General features: G+C 41.4%; 1 protein-coding gene and 1 long non-coding RNA gene across 3 annotated transcripts in view; one reads left to right on the top strand and one right to left on the bottom strand.

Annotated features, from left to right (window-relative positions):
- LOC105086726 (uncharacterized) overlaps nucleotides 1–4,889 on the bottom strand; it is a 49,395-nt gene extending 44,506 nt beyond the window's left edge. Inside the window, exon 1 of the long non-coding RNA XR_836949.3 lies at nucleotides 4,752–4,889. This is a non-coding gene — a long non-coding RNA (uncharacterized LOC105086726). The remainder of the gene's footprint in view (nucleotides 1–4,751) is intronic.
- Nucleotides 4,579–18,825, top strand: SAYSD1 (SAYSVFN motif domain containing 1). Of its 2 annotated transcripts, none has more exons than XM_010977287.3 (3): nucleotides 4,579–4,863; nucleotides 10,103–10,824; nucleotides 18,007–18,825. In XM_010977287.3, the coding sequence occupies exons 1-2, from the start codon at nucleotides 4,663–4,665 to the stop codon at nucleotides 10,445–10,447; spliced, it is 546 nt and encodes a 181-aa protein (XP_010975589.1). In that variant the 5' UTR covers nucleotides 4,579–4,662; the 3' UTR covers nucleotides 10,448–10,824; nucleotides 18,007–18,825. The 2 variants fall into 2 exon arrangements, with proteins under 2 accessions (XP_010975589.1, XP_064332529.1); XM_064476459.1 differs by having other exon boundaries at nucleotides 18,078–18,824.
- Nucleotides 18,826–19,053: the final 228 nt, after the last annotated feature.

The following is a 19,053-nucleotide window of genomic DNA, read 5'->3' as shown; positions in this document are numbered from 1 at the left end:
AAACACTGTGGCCCTCCCCAAGCCTTCTTCTTTTCTTAACTTCTATATTCCCATCTTCAAACATCATTCTCCTTGGTCTGTGCCAGTCTAAAGCTGTTTCACTTGCTTCAAACTTCAGGACAAGGGTCTCTCATTTACTCCCCTTTCTGCAACCAAATCCACAGAGCCTGCTTAGGTCTTTCGTAGGTCTTACCTTAGATTCTCTTCGAGGAAGAACCTGATAATGATTTGAATGGGAGAAGTTTACTAGGGAAGTGATTCCAGGGATCATGGATGGTGGAGCAGGGAAGTGAGACAGGAAATGGAAGCAAGGTGACACAGGATGCTCTAATGAGTAGGTACTGCTGCAAGCAACTGAGGCTCATTCCTCCTGAAGACCCCTTGGAGACTCTGTGGAACATACCTCAGAGTCATCCTGATGAGGAGTGTGGGAGCTGGGGGATTTATCCACCAACTCCCATCCAAAACTGGTTCAAAGTTAATGCCCCACCACTGCTAGTCTGCCTCATGCACTAGCTAAACACAGTCTTGCAGCCAGAGAAGGTCTCCAGGGGCTTGTATAAACAAGCCATCAGACGTACAGCAACAGTGAGATCTGAGCGGATCCGGACAGCAGCACCAACACCTTATGTGACACCTTCTGGCCTGACACCCTAAAGGCTTCCACTTTCTCCTCCCAGTTTGCTCTGCTTGGATTAAAACATAAAGTTCTCCAGTTGGAAGAGACTTCGCAATCATCTACATTAACCAAATCCCTCTTCAGTTCAGAACCCCCTCCACAACATTCCTGACAAGCAGTTAGCCTCTACTTGAATGCTGCTAGTGTCAGGGAACTCACGGCACCCAAATTATTTCAAGTAACTCGCTATTTCTGGAATAACTGAGTTGCTGAGAAATTCTTTTTCAAAGATTCCACATGTCACCTTGTAATTTCCAACTGTTGGCCTTAGTTCTGCCTTTTGAAGCCCCACAAAATGATTCTCCTCCCCCATTTGCAATAGCTCTTTTAATAGTTTCTACAACTAACCAAAGGCTATGTTTTCACTATGACTGTTCTTCTCCAGCCCAAATCATCCACTGCCTTTCCCATTCTTACTAAAATATGGTCTTTAGACTAGTCATTCTCAACCGGGGACAAATTTTCCTCCAGAGGGGACAGTTGGCACTGTCTGGAGACATTTTTAGCTGTTATAACCACCAGGGGGTGCTACTGGCAAGTATGGGTTGTGGCCAGGGATGTTGCTAAGAATCCTAGAAGACACAGGACTGCCCCAACAACAAAGAATTATCTGGCCCTAAATGTCTAAAGTACCAAGGCCGAGAAACCCTGCTCTAGAAACACCATTATCCAGGTCACTCTCCTCTGGATATTCCTAGGGCTTGTCATACACAGCACAGTGCTCAGAACATGACATGTGGCACCTGCAGGAATAGGACCAAAGAGAGCATGACAGCATGGTGGGGGGCCTCTTGCTCTGACAATGGGATTGACTACAGCAGCCGAAGCACCCGCCACATACGACCCTCCTTCCGAGTCTGGGGTCAGGGAAAAGCTCCAAGTACTACTGAGACAAACTGCTCTCAAACCAATGATTAGGAAATAAAAACAAAGATGTAAAAACATACATGCAAATCTAGGAGGCAGAGTTCCTGCTGAGCATTGCCACAACTCTTTAATTATGATAAACTGAATCAAATTCGTTTCAGTTTATTTTTTTACCATAAAGATGTAATTGTAGATCTTTCTATCAAATTTTTGTCACCTGAAATATGATAAATTGTCTTTCATATTTTCATCCATGCCACTCCTAAAAAATCAAATAGGACACACTGATGTTGATCCATTTCTTAACACTTTTTGGATAAGGCTGGGTTGACCAGCTATGAATCCACTTAATTGTAGCTTACATTTATTTATCAGATCTAAGAAAACACCAGGTCTAGATGGTTTTACTACTAATTCTTATCAAATATTCAAGAATCAGTTAATTCCTATTTTATTCAAACTGTTCTAGGAAATGCAGGGGGTGAGGGTGAGATGGAGACTTCAGCTTATTTCATAAAGCTAGTATAATCCTAAAACCAAAACCTTTCAAGAACAGTACATGAAAAAAATTACAGGAAAATCTCATTAATGAACATAGATACAAAATTCCTTAAAAATTACCAAATTGGATCTAGCTTTGAATTCTATATTTTATAAAGTGGCTGAGTTTTGTTTATTCCAGGAATGTAGGATGGTTTAACAGAAAGTCTATTAATAAAACTCACTACATTAATAGACTGAAGAGGTGGGAAGGAGTCAGGGATGGACCACAGGCACACAGAGGAATGTCTTTTTTTTTTTTTTTTTTCTTTTTTGAGTAGCTTTTTCTGAGTAACAAAACCCACAAAATTTCTGTGATATAAAATAGCACTCTTTTTTCATACATCTTGGGTAAGCCAGGGGCAGCTATTTTAGGCTGGGCTCAGCTGGTTAGTGGATCAGCTGGGTGACCATATCCACAAAACTCTCATTATTCTTGGACCAGCTGTCTAGCTGTTGCAAGTTGACCTCATGGCAGTGCAGAGTACTAAGAGGGCACACTCAATAGGACAAACACACTTCAAGCTCCACTACTTGTATAATGTCTGCCATCAGCCATTTGGCAAAAACAACTTGCATGATTGAGTTCAAAGTCAAAGAATGGGAAAGCACACTCTCCATGGCATGGATACTAGGAGTGAAGAATTCAGGCCAAATACTTAATATATCACAGGGCACATGGGTATTTTATTACTTAAAATTTACAGATTATGATATATACATACACATTACATAAATGTTTATTATGTGTGTGTGTATATATATATATGAAACTTGGTATGTGCAACATATTTTTAAAGTTTGGGGGGGAGTTGGGGGGTATTTATTTATTTTAATGAAGGTACTGGGGATTGAACCCAGGTCCTCGTGCATGCTAAGCACATACTCTACCACTGAGCTATACCCTTCCCCCACAAATATTTCATAATAAAACTTAAATTCACACAATAAGTACACTTTGGAATACTTCTTATGTACTAGTCTGATACTCTTATCCAAAAAGGAAATGAAGCTAGTTTGGCAGGATGTATTCTTCACGATCATCTCATTCATCTTTACTTTATCCCATTTTTTCAACCTCTTCAAAAAAGAATTTGAAGAGGTTTACAAAGCACTGAGACAAAAATAAATTGATACTAAATCAGAAAACAAAGCAAAGGGAAAATAAGGTCACCAAAGCAAGATGGAGCCATACATGCCATTAGCACTTGGCATTAGATATTCTCCGTTTTCTCCTCTCATCCTCATCCCACTCTTCTCTACCTGTTTAAGGGCCCCTGGTCTCGGGCTTCTCCTGTAGGGCCCCACCTCCAGCAGTCAGTGTGATCCTTTAAAGATATGTCATATCATGTCATCTCCTACCTAAAATCCTCCAGTTGCTAACTATCACACACAGAACAGAGTATAAAGGCACTTGCTGTTTCCTATGATGGAAACACTCTTCTCCAGATATCTACTTGCCTCCACCGGTCATTTCATTTACATTTAGGCCTCTGCTCAAATGACAACGTGTCAGAGAAGTCTTCCCTGGTTTTTAGCTGTAAACAGCCCCACCAACCCTATTCCTTATTTTACTTTTCTTCATAGCACTGATCAGTACCCGGCATTACATTAAATATAAACATGTAATTATGCATTTCTCTTTCCAATCTAGAATGTTAAGTGCTACGAAACAAGGGGTTTTTTTCACCCCAGTGTCCCTGGTACCATACATGACACATAGCAGGCTCTTGATAAATATTTGCTAAATGAATGAAAGACTCCATTCTAGTTCATCTAGTTTCTTGACTCAAACTCAGCAAGATCCAAGAAATAGTTGCATCTCAATTATGTGAGTGGCATTTAGCTAGATGCTTAGAGTTTTAAAATCTTACAGTCCCTGACCTGAATTATGACCTTTGGGTGAGTGTGACTGGAAGAGAGCACAAGGGAGCCCCCAGCGTACTAGAAACGTTATCTGGGTAGTAGTTATGTAGGTGTACGCATAAATATAAACCTATTGAGCCAAACACTTAAGATACGTATATTTTAAGTTGCACCCCAATAAAAGTTTTGTCTTAAGTTTCTGGCCTATCTAGACACATCAACAGGTAGTTTCCAATGTGGCAGAGCAATGAGAGGTCTGCACAGCCTGCCTGCCATGTTATCCGTTAGAATGCCACCCTCCAAAGGGCAAAGACTGGCGCACCGTTAAAAGGAAAAGGGTAAGCTGTATCCTGCCTTCCTTTTGACGCCAGAACCTCCCACAGATCATGGGCCTTCTTCAAGGTCTGGATCACGGCAGAGCTTCCCTCAGAGGAGCCTGGGCCGAGAGGGGGAACAATGAGACAACCTTTATGCTTTAGATTCTTAACCACGTAGCTTGAGGAGGTGGACACAGCGTCCATACGTTTGTAGGGGGACAACTCGCTGTACACACAGCCTACGGAACTTCACAAACAGCGCACGCCGGGCCCCGGGCCCTCAGTGCGCACGCGCAGCAGAAAGGGGCCGCTACGCAGGCGCACTGCAGCCTGGCGCCGGGCAAACCGGGTACCGACGCCCCTTGGGCGAGCGCGCCCTCCCCGGCGCGTGCCATGGAGCAGCGGTTAGCTGAGTTCCGGGCGTCCCGGAAACGAGCGGGGCTGGCAGCCGAACCTAGCACTTCGAGCCAGAGAGCACCAACCTCGGGAGAGAAGGCGGAAGCAGCTGCGACTCCAAAAGCAGCCCCAGGCTGGCTAAAACGGTTCCTGGTGTGGATACCTGCGAGTGGCCAGGCCCAGCCCAGCTTTACTCAGGTGAGAAGAGGGAGGTCTCGCCTCCGAGAAACTTGCTTCAGGGCCGCCGACGTGGCCTCTCACGTAACTCCGGCCGAGGCCCCGCCCCCGCCAGCAGGTGGTGGCCTACAGGCCCCGCCCCCTTGGGGGAGCGGCCCGGCCCGCAGGCCGCGCCCCCTCCGCTGGTTCCCGGCCCGGTCTTCGCTGGCGGGGCGGGGCTGTTGGCACCGTCCTTCAGCTCTGGGGCGGGGCCTCGCGTCTCCTGCCGCAAGTCTGGGCTCTGATAAGTGGCTTTGACGTTTTCTTTCCAGCCCGCGACCCACGCAGCTCCTGATTCCAGGCGGGAAGCGAGGGTCTGGGGTCCTGGAAGAAAGCTCCTCTGCTCTTGAGTTATTCACAGCGAGTTGAGTTATCGTTGTGCCTCTCCGTGGCTTTGGGAAATCTCTCCACAACCGTGTTGAGCCACAAGCCTCTGCTAATGGCGGGTAAAAGGTCTAATTGTGTACTGATAAAACGTGGCAGTAATTAAGGCGTCTTTTGATTTCGCACCTGGGCCACATTGCATCTAGTCACCCAAATAGCCTGCGCGATTGTATAAAAATGGTATTTGAATACAAAACTCGCGGAAGTGTGGTAACGAACTGCCAGTGGTGGCATGTACTTGTGCATCGCTATTAAACTGGAGAAGTCTGTTCAAGTTCAACAATGAATGTTCAAGGCAAAAACAGTATGTAGATTAGCATGATAGCTTTTCGATAATCTCTTATTCACATCTCTTTGTATCTTCATTGCTTTTGCTCATGAGTAAAGTGGCAAGGTGGGTTGCATGTGAAATTGGAGTATCTCTGTGGGAATACAGGACAAATCATCAAGGGGAAATCTGTAAGGCAATCTGTGACAAGGCCTTTGTACCTCCTAAATGCAAGAAGAGCCAAAAATTCCTTTTGAAAATTAAATGTGCTGGAGCAGAAGTGCACCTTACTCCTCTTAAGAACATTCCTCTTAAGTTCATTTATCATTTCGCCTGCCACATCTGTTTTTAAGGAAATTTCATTTATTTATTTATTTATTTATTTATTTATTTATTTATTTATTTATTGGTTGGTTGGTTGGTTGGTTGGTTGGTTGGTTGGTTGGTTGGTTGGTATTGTTTTTGTTTGGGGGGGTAGTAGATTTATTTACTTATTTTAATGGAGGTACTGGGATTGAACCCAGGACCTCATATATGCTAAGCTACACTCTACCACTGAGCTATACCCTTCCCCTCCCCGATTTTTTTTCTTTTTTAATCAAGGAGAACTTACTGTTACTCAGTTTGGATTAGATATTATTCTCCATGACACATAGAAAGAGAGTGCAGCAGAGTTCAAACAATCCATTTCCTTGCATGCAGTTTGTCCCAGGATGACTTTATCGTTAATTAAAATTCACTGAGCACAATTGCTTAGGATTTTAGAATCCATTTCCTCTACCTTTTTCCTCCCCACAGTTAAAAATAGCATCTAACCCACACAATGAGATTTTAACTGTATGTCTCATTTCCAAAGGTATATGAGATCATTGAATTGGACCCAATGAAACTGAACTTTGAGAAAGTTTCCATTATTAAAAACCCAAAAGCTGATGGCTTGACAAAAGCATGAGAGGAAGTTCTGGACCTCCAGTGCTTATTAATTACTCTGTTTTTCATAAGGGACTCTGTGTTAAGCTCATTTTCATTGACTCGGTTATCATTCCTGGGTTTGCTCTGGTGTGAAATTCTCATTAAATTTTTTTCTCTAATCTACCGCCTATCTCTACCTAATAATATTGGCGGCTCACAGTGTTTTGTCAGAGATTTCTTTAGCCTTCTATTTGTAATTGCTTCTTTTTGCTAGCTATTGATAAGGAAGCATCCACCTCCTCCTTCCCTCACTCTCGAATTTAGCCTGGGGAGAAGCAGTCTCTCCAAATAAAATAGTTCAGTCTGACGTGATTCTGCCACATTAGGACAAAAATACCTCTGTGTGTATATATATATTTAAATATATATATATGTATTTAAATCCTGCTGAAACCCCCATCTCCCTCCTCAGGCATATCCCATGCCAGCCCCCAGTGCTATTGTCTAGCCTCAAGGTCCATTGCCCACACTCACCCTGCAGTGCCTCCCCTCCAAGCCTTGGCTCAGGTGGGCCCACTGCTCAAATGCTCTCCTTCTTTGGCGTCACCTGCCCAAGCGCAGCCTTTGCATCACCTCCTCAAATCCAGGAGTCATCTTTTCATTTCTCCCTTTTCCTCACCATTATTCATTCATTCAGTAAAATCCTAGCATGTGCTTACTATGTCCCAGCTACTGTCCTTTATCCTGGGAGCCAGTGTTGTAAAGATGAAGCCCCTCTCTCAAAGAGCTGGCCTCTGAGCTGGGGAGCCTGGGGATGGCATGCCATAAAGGAAAAAACAGAATGAAGAATGCTATAGAAGGGGAAAGAAACCCAGGGTGCTGTGATAGTGAATTGGAGGTGAGGGTGTAGAGTGCTACTTTAAATTGGTTGGGCAGGGAGGACCTCAGTGAGAAGGTGATCTCACCATTTTCATGAGAAGGAACCACTCTTGCAGATACCTGGAGACAAGGCCAAGAGCACACGTGGTGATGTTTCTGCTGAGGTTTGTAGAAGAGGGGACGGGGCTTTCCTCTCAGAGGGAACCACAAGTGCAAAGGCCCTGAGGTGGGGAGCAGCTTGGTATTTGAGGCATGAAGTACCTTCCCTAAAATGCGCCATATGTGCTGTGATGACCACAAATGCTTCCACACACAACTTTTACAGCAGCAGATACACTGGTATTAAAACAAATGCCAAACGAGGCAGAGGGATTTCCCTGTGCCACCTCTCCCTTGTTTGTTCCCTTTGCCAGTTTGGATAACACCCCCACCCTACCCCATCTAACCCTTCCCCTTATCATCCCCCTTAAAGGTCCCTAATTAAGTAAAGGGCTTTGGAGGGAGACCATCCTAGGATCCTAGACCAGCTTCATTTCTGCTCATGACTAGCTGTGTGACTTTAGGGGAGTTACTTAACATCTTAGCATTTCTTTATCAGTAAATTGGGAATAATAATGCCTGCCTTCTGGATTATAGGAGATCAGGCATCTTGAAGGCACTCAGTAAATGGTGGCATAGTCATTATTCTTGTTATACTCCCTCAATAATAAAGTAAATTCAGCTTACTGTGAATTTCAAGTCATACACTTTCAAAATGTATTCTGTAGCCATCAATCCATCATTTCTCTCTGACTTCTGTGTCACCAGCCTAATCTCTGTGTGCTTTCTTGTTGGGCCTCCTGCATGAGCTACTAACAATTTCCCTGCTTCTACTCTTGCAGCACATTCTCTGCCTGGCAACCAGAGTAGTCTGAAATATTAATCGGATTATATTAGTTCCCTGCTAAGACCTTTAGTGATTTCCCTATTGTGCACACTAGTCAAATCTGAAAGGGACATTTATTTAATAAATGTGCGTGTGTATGTGGTGGGGGTTGTTGCTGATGATATGTTAAGGGCCTTTCCAATCTAATTTAAAAGATAATCATTACAATGTTGGTGCCAAAAAATATATAGTTTCTGACAATATAGTTTCTATACAATATAGAATTTCTGAAGCAACAGAAATCAGATGACCTGTATTTTTTATCGAGACTTAAATAATATTTGTGGTCCCTTTTAAGTTGCCATGTAAAGAATAAGGGATATAACTGAATAAATGAACTAGAAGTTCTGCTGTGAACTGAGAACCTGTGTGTGGGGTGCTGTATTTGGCTCTGGAGACACCAAAAGATACTCAGTGGCAGCACGTGGCCTCGTGGTAACAACCTAGGGAAACGTGTGACCTATATGAAAAGAGACACCCTTGAGTGACAAACAGTTTGGTGCTCCATGAGAAAGAGAGCTGGTTAGAGCTCTGGGAGGCAGAGGGAGGCCCCCTCCATGATGGCCCAGGAAGTCAGGCATGCATGGTTCGCCCAGCGTGCTTGCTTGGAGGAGGCCAGGAGCTGAGGAATGGTGAGGAAGCAGAGGTATTCTGGGCCACAGAGGGGCAGTGTCTCTGGCAGTAAGACCAGTTGAACTGGGGCAGAGGGTTCACTTACAGAGCAATTGATTATGGGATCATGTTGTACAGGAAACTTTTTAGACTACTGTTTTAAAAACTGCAAGTCATGACTCACTAGTGGGTGGTGATGTCAATTTAGAGGATCTAGTCCTCTGTTAAAACTAAATTTAAAAAATAGAATAGAAAAGTAGAACTTCATATGTAATGAAGGTATTTGTTGATTTGTGAAAGTTTTTTTCCTTTTATTTATATGTGTGTTTGTGTATATATTTTTATATACATATATATGCTGGGTTGCAGTATAAAATGTATTTCTTATTGGGTCATACCCAAAAAAGTTTGGAAAATAACTGGACTGGAGATCAAGCTCCCTAAAGCTCCCTGAATACCTGTGTCTCCCATTAGCACCCAGAGCAGGGGCCTGTGTTCCGGCATTTCTGTCTGCTGAGTGAAAGCAAGGCCTTGGATTCCAGCCCAAGGAGTTTAAAATTTAACTAGCAGGCAATAAAAATTTGCCTAAGGTTTATGAGCAAGAGGTTGATGCGTGTTTTAGGAGATCCACTTAGCAACTCTAGGTAGGATGGTTTGGAGAGGAAAGAGTTAGGAGGTGGGGAGTCCAGTTAGGAGACCCTGCCTTGGTCTGGGGGGTGTGTAGGATGGTCACAGGGGATGGAAATGTTGTGGCTGTAACAGTGATTTTTTTTTTTTGTCAATATGTGGAAGAGGTATAGCCTGTTTCTGGTATAGCCCTCATTTTAGAATCATGTCACTCACAAAAATTTAGCTCATCTAATCAAATCAACAAACATGGATTCTGTATACTGGATCCCCATCGACTGCATTGTCAATTACCCGGGAGTTTCCTTATAGAGCTCATATTAGCTCCTGTTAGCAGCAGACTAATCTGAGGAAATGTCTCCCTCAGATGGGAGGGAACCCATCTGAACGCTGTAAGGTTTTCTTCGGATCACATCTTAACAAGTGCTGATCAGTTTTGAATCAGTCAGAGCACACGAGCTCCTTGGAGACAGTTGTTTTAGAGAGTGGGGCAAGAAAATAGAAACCCACAAGCTGGAAGCCTTCCCGAGCTAGGACAGCTGCCTCTACAGATCGGTTTTGCCTGTCTGGCCCCATTATCTTGATTCTCACCTTGGTTTGTTTGTGTGTCCTAGGGAGCGGCTGAGCCTGGGAGCCGAGCATCCCAGCCACGGCGGAATGCAGTCGCGCCTCCGCCGCCCCCGCGGGACCAGTCTTTCCTGACTAACATCACCTTCCTGAAGGTGCTCCTCTGGTTGGTCCTGCTGGGACTGTTTGTGGAATTGGAATTTGGCCTGGCCTATTTTGTCCTGTCCCTGTTCTACTGGATGTATGTGGGGACACGAGGCCCCGAGGAGAAGACGGAGGGGGAGAAGAGCGCCTACTCGGTGTTCAACCCAGGCTGCGAGGCCATCCAGGGCACCCTGACTGCAGAGCAGCTGGAGCGCGAGCTGCAGTTCAGACCCCTGGTTGGAAGATAGGACCCAGCCGTGCTGTCAGCTAGCCTCCCAGGGCCCTCTTCCCTCCGCGGGGCGTGGACTTGTAGGTTTGATTTCAGGTTCCCAAGACTAAGGACAAACTAAGGACCCCGCAATTCTCCATTCTTTCCCTGGTCTCCTGCTGCAGTTTTATATCAGAACTTCTTTTCGCTTTTGGTGAAACTCCCGGAAAGATACTCACAGTGGGTCTAATGCAGTTTATAAAAATTTACATACTCAAGAAGGGAGACCTGTCTCTCTTTATTTGGTAGAGGTGACTTTCAGAGCACTAGAAGTATGTTGGGGAGATAACTGTTTAAAATATCCACCTCTTTGAAGTAATGGCTTGGTGTATCAGGACTACACATTAAATGTTCTCTGTAAGTATTTTCATATCATATTTATAGCATTTTTTTCCAGGAAAGTGTAAGTTGCAAATTTTTGGTGGTAATTTGGGTGTGTGTGTGTGTGTGTGTGTGTGTGTGTGTGTGTGTGTGTGTGTGTGTTTTCCTGCCTTATGTCTTGCTTTTAATGGTTGTGGAAACATCTGCTTCTCAGAAACAGATCCCCATTGCCCATCACCATATCCCACACACCTCGGTTATCCTGCCTCCACTCAGTGAGGGCAGATAAGAGAAGACAAAGTTCTAAGTTCCAGGTGCAGGGAGAAGATTACACAAAGTCAATATTGGTAGATTTGATAAATGGTTATTAATGATGAATTCATCAAGAAAAAATTCTTCAGTACGTATAAAAGTGTTCTGGAGGTGGAATGCTAGACTTACTTACTGGCTGCTTGGGTTATTTCTTATGTTCTGATGGCTTTAGGGTAAGCAGTGCCTTTGACCAGGGGCCTCTGGGGAGAAATTATGTAAATAGTGGTAATCGGCCACACTTTGTGTTCCTTGCTCTTCCAGCACAAAGTTAGAGTGTGGGCTCATTAAAATTGGGCAAAGCAAGCCATTAAATACTTTTATTTTTTTACAAATCAAACTGATCAGTAAGAGTTTTTTAGTTTTTAAAGCAATAGTTTTCTCCAAACTTCAGATTCTAAGACATGAATGATTCTTCATTAGTTTTTCAACTTCAGAATTCAGTTATTAATTCTTACATGGTGAAAGTAACTTTAATATTTATGAGACAGGACTAAACAATGGAGATCTATTGTTAATTCTTTTTCCATTCTTGCATGATTTACTTACAAAAATCTTAATTTAAATTTAACTTTCATTCCTTGAATGTCAACACTCTACTAGGTACTTGAGATATGATGATGAAAAAAGTAGGCATTTTCCCAGTTCTCAGAGCATATAATGTAACTGGGAATGGGGTGGTGGACAGAATAAAACAAGCAGTGCCAGCAATAGAGTGAGAGAAGTTTTAGTTGTTGGAGGAGCACAGAGGGGATGTGCTCATGAGTCATGCTTTGTGGCCCTTGTTGAAAGTTCTTCTGACTTGCATTGCTCCTCTCTCCAGCCCTTTGCTGATTGGGAGTTTGCTGTCCCTGAGAGTCATCCATTGAGCAGAAGTTCCCTTTAGTTCATAAGGAAGTCTTTTCCATGAGTCCTGTCTGAGCTGGACTGGTGGAAAGTACGGGAAACAGAAGAATCCCTACTAAACTTGCAGGTTTCGATTGTATTTAAGATACATGATTTTGTTTCCTGATTTATTTTCTTAAGGCCTTCTTCATCTCCTTGTTATTTTACTTGGTCTTTTCCATTTCACAAAAGCCAAATACAAAGAAGAAATATCCCTCCCTGATCAAAGATTCACTGCATTGCCCAGGGCAATAAGTGAGCATTGTTTTAGGAAAGAATTCATTAGCATTTTAAAAATGTATAATTCAAGCTTTTACCTAAAACAAATTACCTGTAACTCTGAATTAGGAATATTTGGTCCAGTTAGCAATCCCAGCAAAGTAGAGACTTCTCTTAAGCATGGAAGAGACTTAACTTTAGAGTGGACCTCACTAGCATTGTTTGAAAATATAGCCGTTTATAATGACATGGAGCCTGGAGTGCCTTAAACCCACCTTTTGTGGGATTTGCTGTGAGCATTTTGCCACTTTACCTTGCTCCCGTCTTCCCAGAGCTTGCAGGTGATGACAGCATTAACTTCTAGGAAAAGTGGGATGTGAGCCAATTAAATGCCTAGCAGGGAAGACAGGAAAGGATGGTATGTATTTGCTGTTCTTATTAGCCATTAAGCTCTAGGCGCAGTCTTGATTTCCTGAATTTAGAAAGGCCTATTGATCTCAGAATTTCCACTCAGGGCCTGACCATTAGCCCAGCAAGCAGCTTCCATTAAAGGCTGCTTCTGTCATCAGGGAACTTGAAATCCCAGGAATGTGTTCAGACCCTGTGATAGCCGTGTGCAAGGATGAGGTCGTTTTTGTCCGAGTCTTACAAGCAATTTGGTTTTTGCTTTTATTCACATTATCGCATCTTGCCTATTCACAGGGACTGTTAAAGGAGCCTCTACTTGCAGGGCTGGAAGAGACCCCAGAATGCCATCAGATGTATCCCCCTGCCTTGGGCTGGGCTGCATTTATTCCTGACTAAAATTTTTTTCCTAGTGGTCCAGAAAGAAGAATAATCCAGGTACAAGATTCAGGCACATCTTAGGAAGTCCTTTACGAAAGAACTTGAGCCACCCCAGGGTATTTCTTCTTATTCTAATCTCAGTGGACACAGAGCATCGTCCAGACTGGTAAACCATTAGTCAGTCCTCTTAGTCTTCTCTGTTATTTGGGCTAAATCATCCGAACTGTACCTCTGGGACAGTCACTTTCACACGAGTCCTGACCCATTCTGAGGGCACAAGGTCTGGACAGTGGTGAATGTCCAGTTGGTGGGCTGGGATGCCACGGAGCATCTTGCCACCAGGGGGTAGCATAGAGCTGCCACTATAAATCCTGGGTCCCTTCACATCACAGTTAATGTAATGTGGAAAAGCCACTGGAATGTTTATCTGAACCACTTGTGCCGCTTTTTCAGGCATTCTTTTCACTTTAAGATTTAGAGAGGAAAGGGCTCATCAGAGGTCCTGGGAAAGGCACAGAAAACTACGAGAGTGATTTATACACATATTTTAAAATAAAACAGTCCCTCTCTAGACTTAGCAGGCAGTCCTGCTGTCGAGGGGTTAGCTCTGAGCCCCGTAGGGGGAAAAAGACTAGGAACTTACACAGCTGGCAGAGAAATTTGATCCCTAAGCCAAAGAAAGTAAAATTTGAACTGTATGCTTTGGTTTCTGTCACATATACTTTTATTTCACAACATTGGGGCACTGGGCTGGATAAAGACTTGGACCTCACTCTCAGAAAGCTAGAGAGAAGACAAGGTGAGTGCACAAAGAACCAGACTATAAGACATATAGCAAAATACAGAGGCCTGTAAATGTATAAGTAGCGTGTGTGTATGTGTGTGTGTGTGTATTGGGGGAAGAGTCATCAGGAGAGACCATTTTCAAATCTGACTGTTACGCTATGTAGAATTGTCACTTTCCTATGAAAAGCACTGTTTCTTCATGCCATGAATTAATATTTTAAAAGGTGTGGTCTAGGACTACCTGCATTGGAATCTCCTGAGATAATATTAAAATGCAGATTCCACCCAGACTCATGACTCAGAATGTCTGTGGGCAGGACCATGAGATTTTGCATTTTAATAACCTCCCCAGGGTAAACTCCAGCTCACTAAAGATCAAGAACCAATGATATAAATCATAAATGTTAAAATAGGAAGAAAACTTAGTGATTATTAGAAACAAGCAAAGACAGATGGGTGTGTATTTTTAAAGGAGGCAACAAGGTTGCTGTTTTTCAAACTGTTTATTGGAAAGCAAAGCTAGAGAAAAACACACATATGGCTTTTTTTTTTTCACACATATAGCTTTTAAACAATTAGGAATTAACTCCAAAGACTGTATAATAATTAAAGATGCTTTATTTTTTGAAGTCTTAAGAACAATTATTACAAAAAGAAGCACATGCTCATTTTAGAACATTTTGGGAATGTAAGAAAGAATAAAGTATTTTATTTTTATAGTTTTTTGAGGGTGAGGTAATTAGGTTTCCTCATTGATTTCCACTTGGAAGATTTACTGGGGATTAAACCCAGGACCTCATTGCATGCTGAGCATGCGCTCTACCACTTGAGCTATACCCTTCCCCCTTTATTTTTATAGTTGATGCATATATTCTAGAGTTCAAGATGTCCATAGGATATACACTGAGAAAGTCTCCCTCCCACCGTCCTGTTTGTTCTTTCTCAAGTCCACACATGACAGCATGCTATACAAATCCCTTTGCTTTCTTTTTTTAGGAATTTAGGCTTTATTAACGTGCATTTGAAGTTTTCAGGAGAGAATACCATGATCCAATTTCCATTTTTAAAAGGTCACATGTGGAGACAGGCATTCTCTGTGTCATCCATTCATCCATCCATTCATTTATGGAGCAGTTAATCTTTTTCTCCCCCATTGGTGAAAATGTTTACATATTTTTTATTCAGCTATCTTTTAAGATTTTGTTAACACATACTGACATTATGGCAAAATTGTTGGCTTATGAAGTATGTTCATACATTCTACTTTTTATATTAAAGTAGAAGGTTTTCATTGGGGTAAACCAATAATATTAACGATCATGATAATTAAAAACTAAAGGATAATAATATCCTAAAAGTCAACACAACAAAATTTACAAATATTTTAGAAAAGGAACCAAATAAACTCTGTATCCATTTGTTTTTAGAACGAATACATTTATGCATTCATCAACTTGACAGTTTTGGATAGCACTTTACCAAATACATTTTTTATACCAAATTCATTCTTTCATCAATGAAAGAATTACAGTCCGTAAAGGTCACAAATGAGGTCTAGTAAACTACTAACCAGCACCTACTTTTTCAACTTACTTGACTCTATCATGCCTCTCCCAATCTATTTATCCATCTGTCCTTCTATTATCCTTTTAGCTGTCTTCATGTCATGATTTCTTACGAAAAGAACCAAAAGCCTAACATAGTATCTGCTGTGGACTTTGACGGAACACCTCATCTTTGCCAGGCCTGGTGCTGGCCTCTGAGCGCGCGGAGATAATGCAGACAAAGTTTCTTTTCTCAAGGATCTTACAGTCAGATTGGGGAAGGCAGCTAATAATCTGACAGTGACAGTACCATGTAGTGAGCCCTTTGACAAACAAGGGCCAGAGCACAGAAAGGGGATATCAAAACACTTACAGAGTCAGGGAGGGCTTCCTGGAGGTGGTGACAGGTCAGTGAATTTGAAGGCACATCAGGTACTTCCCAGGAAAGAAGGCAGGGCAAAGGAAGTAGCATTTCGCTCATAAGAAACCACTTGGGGAAAAGGCGATAATCATGAAAGGGAATAGCATGCATGGGGAAAACAGCTGAGGACTTCCATTATTTCTTCCAACTAGTTGTGACATACATATGAAGACTGTTGATTTTGGTGTATTGATTTTGTACCAGCTCTTGCTCTTTACTGAATTTTCTTACTAATTATAATGGTTTTCTGTTGATTCTCCTGGACTTTCCATATAGGCAATTATTTTCTCTTCAGATAGTGTGAAATTTAGCACCTCTTTCTCCAATTTTTACACTTCTTGTTTTTTTCTCTTTGTTGAATGACATTGGCTAGAACATCCAGAAAAATGTTAAATCAGAATAATAGTGAATAATATCTTTTTTGTGTTCTTGACTTTAATGAGTATGCTGTAGTATTTTCCCCTTACACATGGCTTTGGGGTAAATAGATGGATGGACATATATCTCAAGGAATTATTCATCTGTACTTATTAAATGGTGTTTTTTCCTCTTAAGAATGGATGTTGAATTTCAGGAAATTCAGTGCAGTGGAGATTTGATTATGTGATTTTTTTCCTCTTTGATCAATTAATGTAATTATGTTGCAGATTTACTCATACTGAACCATCCTTTTACTCCTGGAATAAAAGATCCTTGATTGAAATGAACTATTCTTTTAATATACTTATAGGATTGTTTGCTAATATTTTACTTTATTTTTGTGAGATGTTAAGTAATTTTCATGAGATTATAGTATTTTTGAGCAGTTTCTGAGATTTTTAAGCAATTTTCCAAAATTCCGATTTTGGAATACATAAAAGCTTATTTTTATGTCTTTATTATAGATTGTCCCCTTTTGTCATTATAAAAAAAAATCTTATTTTTATTATTGCTTTCTGCCTTGAATTTCTCCTTATCTGATATTAAGATTTGGTCACCTGCTTTTTTGTTTGCATTTGCCAAGTATGCCTCTGTCCACACTTGGTTTTTCAGCCTGAGTTATTTTTAGTAGGTGTGTTGCTTGTATATATGGAATAATTGGGTTTTGCTTTATCATCCATTATGAAAATTTTTTTTATTAATTGAGTTTAGCTCATTTATATTTATTGAAATCTTATTTATATCCTCACAATTTATGTTATGTTTTCTGTTTATAGTGCTTCTTTTACTGTCTGATTTCCCTGTTTTGTTTCCTTTTACATGCGTGTTTCTCTTGATAATTTGGAAAGTTTCATCACTTTCAATATATCGTGCCACTCTTTTCTGGCCTGTAGAGTTTCTGCTGAAAAATCAGCTGATAACCTTATGAGAGTTCCCTTGGATGTTATTTGTTGCTTTTCTCTTGCTGATTTTAATATTTTCTCCTTATCCTTAATTTTTGTCAGTTTGATTAGTATGTGCCTCAGTGTGTTCCTCTTTGTGTTGATACTGTGTAGAACTCTCTGCTTCCTGGACTTGGGTGACTGTTTCCTTTCCCAAGTTAGGGAAGTTTTCAGTTATTAACTCTTTAAAATTTTTCTTGGGTTCTTTCTCTCTCTCTTTTCTCTTTCTGGGACCCCTATAATGTGAATATTAGTGTCCTTTGTGTTGTCCCAGAGTTCTCTTAAACTATCCTCATTTCTTTTCATTCTTGTTCCTTCTTTTCTGTTCTACAGTAGTTATTTCCACTAATCTGTCTTCTAGCTCACTGATTCATTCTGCCTCATTTAGTCTATTCTTTGATCCTTCTAGTGTGTTATTCATTTCAGTATATTCTTCAACTCTGTTTGGGTATTCTTTATAATTTCCAGCTCCTTGCTAAAAACTTCCTCCTGTGCATCTGTACTCCTTCTGAGTTCTCTGAACATCTTCACCATCATTGCTCTAAACTCTTTCTTGGATAGATTGCCTTGTGGTTCCCTCTTTATATTTACTGTTGAAGAAGATCTTTTTTGCTAGATTCCAGTTTGTTTGTTTGTTTTTTTGATAGTTGTGTAGCAGTCAGTTGTGGTTTTGTTATAGTTGCGAGGAGAGGTGAGCTCATGGTCCTACTACTCTGCCATCTTGACCGGAAATCCTGAATACATTTTATATCAGTGGAATTTTGTTGAATGAAAAAAATGCTAGAAAACATAATCTGTAGCAGTCATTCTAATTTTGTCTTGTCACATACTCTAAAATATTAGGTTTGTATCAAAGTAATTTGTAACAAATCATTATTTGTGAATGTTCCTTTTGCAATTTTATTAGTGCACCTACAAGTTTACCCTTGTGCTGTAAATCTCCTCACTTGCCTGGGTCTATCGTGGATGTGTTCACAGGAGCCTTTCAGGTGTGCACATCAATGTCACAAGGGAAAAGTCTGAGAACCTGGGGACTGGCAATAAAGCAGAGGTCACATGGACACCCTGGAGCATGTCCGTGAAGAGGAGCCTTTGAACCCCAATTTGTAAATGATATCTGCACTCCTAAACCTTGGAGACATGTCTTTGTTTGGTCAGTGGTGGTTTAGGTGGTTTTACCCTACCAGGCCATAAGTGGTCTGGCCCCTGCCTGCCTCTCCCAGTTACATTCACCTCATTCATGTTCATTCGACGTGGGGGTTTGGCATACTTTTTCTGTAAAGGACTAGACAGTAAATAGTCTTCGTTGGCATACTGCCTTTATCATGACTACTCAGCTTGCCATTGTAGAGCAAAAGCAGCCATAGAACATATGTGAACAAATAAGTGTGTCAATAAAACTTTATTTATAAAACCAGGTGGTGGGCCATGGTTTGCTGACTCCTGTTCTAACACCCCAAATAAGCTTTTGCTTTAGGGTCTTTGCTTAGAACTCACTTTCCCAGATGATCCTAGGACTTGGTCCCTTACTCCGTTCAGGTGTCTCAGATGTCTTGTCATCAGAAAGACTCTGTGACCACCCAATCTAAAATAGAACCATACTCCCATATCTCCATTTTTTTTTCCCTTCTCTCCTGTGGTAAATGCTTCATTTAGTTGCTTTATTAATAATATTGATCATGTTTTGGTAAATTCTAGAGAAAAGCATACATGTTTATAGACAGAATATTTTTTATACATGTAGTAGTCCATTTACAGTGGACTTTACAGTAGCTTTGTTATGCAGAGTTTGTTTTTTATCGTATTCTTCTAATGACTGAGACTTAGACTGAGTTTGGCAGTGCCAAACATATATGGTTAATTGGCATGCGGTGATAGGAAAGAATTGCTTTGTTTAGATCCTCATCAACGAAAAAAAATGTTTTTGGCTATTTTGGCTCTTCTTATAGATTAT

Source organism: Camelus dromedarius, chromosome 19, assembly GCF_036321535.1.
Source record: "Camelus dromedarius isolate mCamDro1 chromosome 19, mCamDro1.pat, whole genome shotgun sequence".
In the NCBI taxonomy this organism is placed as follows: domain Eukaryota; kingdom Metazoa; phylum Chordata; class Mammalia; order Artiodactyla; family Camelidae; genus Camelus; species Camelus dromedarius.
Note: the sequence above shows the minus strand (reverse complement) of the source record. Positions and strands in the feature narration are given on the sequence as shown.

Coding starts and splice junctions, on each gene's coding strand:
- SAYSD1 (XM_010977287.3), top strand. CDS start 4,663: ATGGAGCAGCGGTTAGCTGAGTTCCGGGCGTCCCGGAAACGAGCGGGG. Junction 4,864..10,102: donor CCCAGCCCAGCTTTACTCAG/GTGAGAAGAGGG, acceptor TGTGTGTCCTAG/GGAGCGGCTGAGCCTGGGAG.